Genomic DNA, 8,579 nt, shown 5'->3' on the forward strand with positions numbered 1-8,579 from the left:
AAGACATATAATCATAGTACAAAACAAAAAAGTAATCAAATTTTAACAACAAATTTGAATCAGAATAAGAAAGAACCAAAAAAAAAAAAAATTGAAGTTAGAAGCCAATCTGACCCAATTTGGTTTGCATGCACTTGGTGGTGGAACGGATGAGGTGGCGTTGAATGGTGAGCGCCTGTCTCCACCAACTTTGTCCTTCTGGTGACTCTTTCTCGTGTTTTGGCTGATCTCCGCTGGCCTTTGCAGCAGCGATTTTTCTCTATCTCTCTTAGCAAGTTCCATCCCTTGCGATCTCTCTCTAGAATATACATATATATGCTAACAAATATCAAATTTGACCAATTTTCTCAAATGCCCTATGATATCATGTAAAGTCTAAATTCAATGATAGGCTCAAAATGCATCTATGAATCACTACAACAAAATGTATTTTTAGTGACGAAAATTAGTGAGGAAATATTTTTCGTTGCTAAAAATACAGCTTTAGTGACGAAATATGAATTTCGTCACTAATAGTGAAAAAAAATATAACATTTAGCGACGAAAAATAAATTTTGTCGCTATTGAGATCTAAAAAATGGGCACCAGTGGAGGGAAATTTCGGGGCGAGTGTAATTAATCTATAGCGACGAAATATTCCGTCACTAAAAGTTAAAATTTTTAGTGACGAAATATTTCGTCACTGTAGGTATTGTTGTAGTTAGTATTAGTGACGAAAATTCTTTCGTCACTAAAAGGAAGAATTAGCGACGAAAAATATTCGTCGCTAAAAATAATAATAGTATTGCACTTATATATTTTTAGTGACGAAATATCAATTCGTCACTAAAAGTATGCTATAGAGACGAAATTAGAATTTCGTCGCTAAAAATCTTGACAAAATATGGTTTCTTTAGTGACGAAAATAAAATTCGTCGCTAAAAGTGTAAGAAATTCTGGACCTTTTGTGACGAAACATAAATTCCTCACTAGAAGTGGCCTTTAGCGACGAAATGTTTTCGTCGCTAAATACCACTATATATAGTCCCAAACAAAAAGCACCATACATTCACCCACTCAGCCAAAAAAAAAAAAAAACATTAACCGAGAAACCCAAACAAAAAAAGAAAGAAACCCAAACGGAAAAAGAGAAACCCATTCAAGCAGCTTCGAAGCGTCGCCGTCGAAGAGCTCAGCGTCACCATCGAAGTGTCTCAACAACGCCGTCGAAGCTCGCTTCGAAGCGTCGCCTTGTTCTCAATCGACGGCGACGGCGACGCTTTGAACCGTCTCCAAATCGCCGTCGAAGCTTCGCCTTGTTCTCAATCGACAACGACGGCGACACTTTGAACCATCTCCAAATCGATGGCGACGCTTTGAACCGTCACCGATTCTCGATGATTCCCATTCGTTGCCGATTCACTGATTTGGACCATTCGTCTCCAAATCGATGCCGACGCTTTGAATCGGTAAGGTTTTTTATTTTTTTTATTTTTTTTTTTTCTTTCATTCCCTTTAGCTCATGTTTGTTGAGAATGTGTTTTTTTATTTTTGTTGAGAATGAAATGTTAAAATGAGCAGTTGAAATAAAGGAGGGGAAGATTTTATCAATTGTTAAAGAAGAGGATTGGCAGGGGAAATCCAAGCCTGGCCTGATTGATGTGTAAGTTATAAAATCTATGTATATATTGTGGTTAATTTCATTTTTGCGTATATATGTATCAGACTTCTAATTTTCATGATGGTTTTGGATTTGATTGTTGAGAAGGGGAAATATAAATTATAAATAATGATGGGAACTGCAGGGATATAAGTGTTAAGATGCTTATTAGACTTGGAAACATATTCCCATTTATGTGTCCCCTGTTTTCATATTTAGGAAACTGAAATCCAGGATAATCTATTTCCCATGCCTGAATAGTTGCCATATTTTGGGTCACATGTAATGATGTATTGATTTGCAAACTTTCTATGTCTCATGATAGGTGATATTTGGGCATTGTATTTTATTAACTTTTTGGCAGAAAGAATATGAGATACTGCAATTGAATTTTTATTTTTTTATATATGTTGACATTGTTGTGATTGAGTTTTTTTATATGTAATTGTTACTTATTTTAAAGACTTTTCTGTGCTGAATTTGTGAATTGTTCTATGGAATTCAAAATAGAGGGATATGCTTTTTGGATGTTAAACAATTGACTTAAGGTTTTGATGTACTTGGAGAATGATAGACATTGTTGTTAACCTATTAACAGAGTTTTATGAATAAATAAAGAGTGCATTTAGCTCTATGAGAAATAAGTGTTTGTGATGTGGCTTAAAACTCTGCGTCTGTGTTGTGCCTTTGGTGCTGAAGATGGTAAGTTATTGAACCATAATTAGTTTCATTTACTTTCTTTTTTGCTTTCCCCCTTAAGTAATTGAGGTGTGCTATAGTCGTTGAGCAGTGTTATTAATTGGTCTATTAATGGCAAAATTGTATTGTTATGTGAAAAACTCAATAGTTGTAGTATTTTATTGCAATGCCATGTTGTGGATACTGTAGCTTTAGTTTTTTTAGTACATTTTCCAATGTGTAGTATTTTGAGTTTAGAAATTCATGTTATTTTGAACATTGAGGAGAAAACAATGTAGTGTTATTATTACATAATGAAAATAAAAGTGGGTTAGTACAGTTTCTTTGGTGGATGATACCAGCGTGTCCTTTCATAAGGATTCCATAAGAGCTATTCGTTATAAAGGTTGAAGTACTTATAAATTTAACTTTTCTTTTGCAGGCTAAATACACATTGTTTACAATAACTTTGGATTTTTTCTGAAAGTTGTAAACTTAGCTTGAGCAAAGTAAGTAAATTTTAGTTGAAAACCTTATAAAACTCTATACTTGTGATGTTGGAAATTGGATTTGTGGTGGTATGTTGTGTTGGAGCAAGCGAGTGGCTTGCATGGTGTTATAAGGTGGTTTAAATACATATTGGAAGTGTTTTTTAATTCTTGCAAATGTGAATGAGTATTGTTGATTAGATGTAATGAATATTACTTTATTCGATTTCAATACTTGTAAGCACTCTATACTTGTGATGTTTGTGATTGGTTTTGTGGTGGGTTGTTGTGTTGGAGCAAGTGGGTGGCTTGCATGTTATTATAAGGTGGTTTAAATTCATATTGGGAGTGTTTTTAGTTTCTTGCAAATGTGAATGGAACTTGTTAATTAGATATGATGAATATTATTTTATTCGATTATTTCAATACTCGTAAGCATTCTATACTTGTGATATTTGTGATTGGTTTTGTAGTGGGTTGTTATGTTGGAGCAAGCGGGTGGCTTGCATGATGTTATAAGGTGGTTTAAATTTATATTGGGAGTGTTTTTAGTTTATTGCAAATGTGAATGGAACTTGTTAATTAGATATGATGAATATTACTTTATTCGATTATTTCAATACTTGTAAGCATTCTATACTTGTGATATTTGTGATTGGTTTTGTGGTGGGTTGTTGTGTTGGAGCAAGCGGGTGGCTTGCATGGTGTTATAAAGTGGTTTAAATTCATATTGGGAGTGTTTTCAGTTTCTTGCAAATGTGAATGAAACTTGTTAATTAGATATGATATTTGTGTATGCAACATATATTTGTTTAAGTATAAATATAGACTTGTGCATTTATATTTAACTAAAGATGTATATTTGTGCAGATTTCTTATTGGTGGCTTTGGAGGATTTCCTTTAGGCATTATTTGAAGACATATGAGGACATCTTCCGTTGGTTCTAATTATATTATGCCACATTTTTTGTATTGTTATAAAACATCTTAAATTATTTTATGTGTTGCAAATAATTATTGTATGTGTTGCAAACAATTATTGTATAGAAGGAGTTTAAATTGGATACTTATTTTAATTTTAACTTGTCGAATGTATGGATTGACTTTTTATAAATGTGTTGTTAAAATAAATGTGTTAATCAAATGTGAGGTTTTAATAATATAATGACAGGTTACAGGTTAATATCAATGTTATGAAAATATTAAAAACAGAAAATAAGTTTTAGTGACGAATTTTTTCGTCACAAATATGGCAACAAAAAATTGTTTTAGTGACGAATATTTCGTCACTAAATGCAGCGGAATTTTGTAAGAAATGTTTTTAGTGACGAAAATTTTCGTCACTATATGTGTTTGAATTTTCTTAAAAATAGTTTTAGTGACTAATTTTTTCGTCACTAAATGTACCCGAAAATAGTTTTAGTGACGAAATATTTCGTCACTAGATATGATTTAATAAACTAACATGGTTTTAGTGACGAAATATTTTCGTCACTAAATATTGTTTTTAGCGAGGAAAACATTTAGCGACGAAACGTTTTCGTCACTAAAAGTTTTTTTTTTTTTTTAAATCGGGACTTTTAGTGACGAAATTTTTCGTCGCCAGGACTTTTAGCGACGGGGCTACAGCAATGAAACGAATTTCGTCACTAAAAATCTTGATTTTCGTCACTAAGAACCATTTTTTCGTCACTAAAAATACATTTTCTTGTAGTGAATATTTAAACATTTAAGAAAAACTAGATATGTGTCTCTAATTTATATTTAGGCCCCGTCAATTTCACTGTAAAATATTTGTGGTTTGAATTGAATACAACCTTACACTTGTTTATGCGTTGCCAACTTATGAGTCCCTTATGGTTTGCAAATTGTTTATGTGGCTAAATAAGATGCTGTCACATTCGCACGCATCAATTAAAATTCCGTGTCAGTTTTGTAAAAAGTAGTGTTTGCGGAAAATGGCAGCTTGAATTGTTAGTTGTCCATGCTTGTATTTATAAACATATCAATATACACCTGATGTTTATTTTTACAGAATGTGATAATTACAAATGAGAACAGTGATAATTACAAATATGAAAAGATAATGATAAACTCTAATCTTTTTGTATGGACTGCAATCTGGTGTTGGTTGTGATCTTAGTCTTCGTCTTCTATCTTCTAATACCTTAGAACCTGTACAGAGTTTGGCAATTCTAGCTAACATCATCTTAGTCTTTCACCATAGATAGATTTGGAGTAATCCAAATGGGTGGTGGGTCGATCCTCGCCAAATTTGAACGGTAATATGGCTTAATACTCTGATCATCTAAATTAGAAAAACCAATATCGTGGCCATCATATGAGTCGTCCACATCCATCTCATCCCATCTATCATCCGTGAAATAAACCGAATCTGGTATGCACCCAAAAGATCATGGCTGGAGAGTGATATTGACTGATTTCCGCCCAAAAACACAACCTGATCGTTCAAAGATTCAACCTGTTACCATGTGTTCTGCCTGAAATTCAACCTGTAAACTTAAAACAGCTTTGTGCGATATATATGGGCAAATTTCAGAATTACATAGGACGTAATCCCCATCAACAACAAGTCCTTCTGCATTAACAAAGTCTCCAATAAACCGTTTGATGAAAAAAAAATCAGTGGATGTCTTGACTAAATAAAACTTGGGTGAAAGATTATGTCTGAAAAAACTATTTCCAACTACTTTTTGTAATGTGGAAGGTTTATCAATGCTCATGATTTTGGTCGGAAAAGCACTCCGAAAATCCCAGACTTCCACTGAAGCATCACTGGCCAAGACGTAAACTTGATTATCATGGAATATAATGTCACTGTATTCAACATATTGTTGATATGTGTTGAGAGATCTGACAGCAAGTTCGGTCCACGTTGTGTCCCCTTTCTTACAAAATGCAAGCCTTGAGAGAGAACCACAGATCACCACCACCCCAAAATTGTTGGAACGTGATGGGTCTGTCAACAGCACAGCTTTGGCAATGAAAATCTTCCGCAAATATTGAACGAAGTAATCCCGATCAATGTTTGGGCTGAGGAATTCATTGGGGATCGATGGAAGTTGAATCCGAACTCTAGAGAAGGGATTAAAGAGATGTGGGATGGCTTCATCATCCAGAATTACAAGCCAACCGTGAGAAGAGCATAGTTTTGCCGCTAAATCCAACTTCTATTTGGATGAGAGTGTGCTTACCCGATCCTATAAATTTAAATTATTTTTAAAATAATATATATCTTAAATATTAGATGCGGATAAATTGGAATTAATTGAAACTTGAATAGTTTTATCTAAAGTATATTGAATTTTTTTTTTTTTTTTTTTAGGATAAACGGCAGAAGTATATTAATTATTTTAATAATTAATAATTTAATTGACAAAAAAATACGTTAATTAACGCCACAATTATATGCATGCTTTAGATGAATCCATATAAAAATTTCTGTTAATAAACTTGATTCTGAGTACAATATTTTCCATTCAAAAAAAAAAAAAAAAGAATACAATCTTTGCAAAATAAGTATCCCAAATTAGTTTTCATCATCCACTACTATGAAAGAGGCGGGATGCTTTGTTCATTCCTAAAGAAATTAGTGGGATCAAATACAGTCTTCACATGCACCAGCCTTTTGAAGTTGTTCTTAAAATATTTAGTACCCCATATGCTTGCCTTTCTATAACTTGTGTTGCCTTCATTATTTGTACCTATGTCAAGGTCTCTATAATTTATATATGCTTCTCTTGGAGACTTGGAAACATAAGGAGCCATATAAGCGTAAAGCCTTCGAATCCAACTTACATGACTTTCAGTTGCCGTAGTCCCTTCTTCTGACCAATACACTATGTATTGGATTTTGTAGATATTGCCAGCTCTATGTGGAAAAGGAATTGCAGACTCCGAAATTTCACTCATTTTTCCCCCATATGGAGTCAGGATTAATCCACCTAACTCTGCCTCTTTTTCATATAATCTTTGCCAAATCCCCTCCAACCCAGATTCAGGAATGGGATTCTTCACATAGTCGGATTTTGCTTTATAAGAGATAACTGTCAGAGTCCTATTTAGCAAAACATCTAGGGCTTGTCCACTTTGGAATCCAGCAAAGTAGAGGACAGATTGAATCCAACTCATTTCTGTACAATCTTCACTCACCAAACCCAGCTCAGGAAAGCTCTTTTGCATCAATGGAAGGAGCTTATCCTTCCCTCCAAGGTACAAGGAATTAAACGTAGCTTGTACCGTCTTCTTCCCTTCTTGGCTGGAATTTGCGCCTGTTAAGATTACACGAATGAATAGGTCTTTATCAAACTTGTCTGCAACATACTGCCACCGATACAGAATTTTGGTTGCATTTTGTTCCAAGTTCTTATTGACTGTGAACACAGTCACGGTTGATGGAACAGGAACCAACTTGATTTTCCATGCAACAATGACTCCAAAGCTAGCCCCTCCTCCTCCTCGAATGGCCCAAAACAGATCTTCTCCCATTGATTTTCTGTCAAGGAATCTACCCTTAACGTCAATCAAGTGTGCATCAATAACATGATCAGCAGCAAGGCCATATTTTCTCAAAATTGTGCCATACCCTCCCCCACTGAAGTGTCCACCAACACCTATCGTAGGGCAAAGTCCAGCTGGAAAGCCAAGAGTTTTGCTTTGCTCAGCAATCTCGTAGTATAGTTCACCCAGGGTTGCACCAGATTGAACCCAGGCAAAGCTATTTTCTTCATCAACAGAGATGTTTCGAAGATTTATCATATCAAGTATGACAAATGGTACAGGAGAAACATAAGAAAGACCCTCGTAATCATGTCCACCACTTCTAACTCTGACTTGCATTCCATGTTTTTGGGCACAACTAAGGATTTCTTGAATTTGTGAAACACCCAATGGTGTAACAATGACTAGGGGTTTCGGGGTGGAAGGTGTTGAGAATCTGGGGTTTCTGATGGAGGATTCCAAGATAAATGAATACGATGAGTTGGATGAGGTGTAAATGACTTCAGAAATACTGTCATTTCCGGAATGAAGGGTTAGGCACTGAAGAAAGTTTTCATGAGTATGAGCTGAAGTTGCCGACAAAAATGAGAGAAGAAGAGCAAAAACAGATAAAGAAACTGGTAACTTCATTTTTGCTTGTTGGTGATTAAAACTGGACGAGAGCTTTCTTATTTATAGCGTTTTAGTAGCTTGAAGAGTATTGCAACTTGAAGATTTGAAGTCCTCCTCTGAATATGAAATAAAATCAAAACGTCAAGAAGGAAAGCCCAACTTGGCAACTGTTGGGTTTCTTTCAGAACATGTAATTTGCTTTTCTCTAGCAAGCCATTTCCTAGCAAGTCCTCCTAGAACATTGACCATCCTTTTTTCTTTCTCAATCTTTTTTTTATCACATTTGGGGTGGTTTTTGTGACCTGTTTGATCAATTTACAGTTTCTTTTTTTAGTGTATCAATTTACAAGTTTTAGAATATTATTTGGGTTTATTCACATTGACGACAGAAGATTTTCTTTCATGAAAGTCGGATTAAAATCCATTTATAATGAAAATTTAGTTATTCATGAGTTTAAAGGGAGATCCTAATAGTTAAGACTTCACAAACGTAATATGTGTTAGTATTACTATTAACTGATCTTGATCACCAATATAAAATAAAAAAATTAAAAAACTATTAACCGATCTTGATTTTGCCTTCGGACGAAGCCACCATTGGACTAAGGGGCAATTGCCCCCCTGTAAATTTTTTTTTTTGA

General features: G+C 34.4%; 1 protein-coding gene and 1 pseudogene across 1 annotated transcript; both read right to left on the bottom strand.

Moving 5' to 3' along the window:
- Nucleotides 1-5,015: 5,015 nt before the first annotated feature.
- Nucleotides 5,016-6,240, bottom strand: LOC115990948 (annotated as a pseudogene).
- A 12-nt stretch (nucleotides 6,241-6,252) lies between these two features.
- On the bottom strand, nucleotides 6,253-7,956 carry LOC115992189 (berberine bridge enzyme-like 28). The gene has a single exon (XM_031116277.1). The coding sequence runs from the start codon at nucleotides 7,954-7,956 to the stop codon at nucleotides 6,376-6,378; it is 1,581 nt and encodes a 526-aa protein (XP_030972137.1). The 3' UTR covers nucleotides 6,253-6,375.
- Nucleotides 7,957-8,579: the final 623 nt, after the last annotated feature.

Source organism: Quercus lobata, chromosome 5 (assembly GCF_001633185.2).
Source record: "Quercus lobata isolate SW786 chromosome 5, ValleyOak3.0 Primary Assembly, whole genome shotgun sequence".
NCBI classification, from domain to species: domain Eukaryota; kingdom Viridiplantae; phylum Streptophyta; class Magnoliopsida; order Fagales; family Fagaceae; genus Quercus; species Quercus lobata.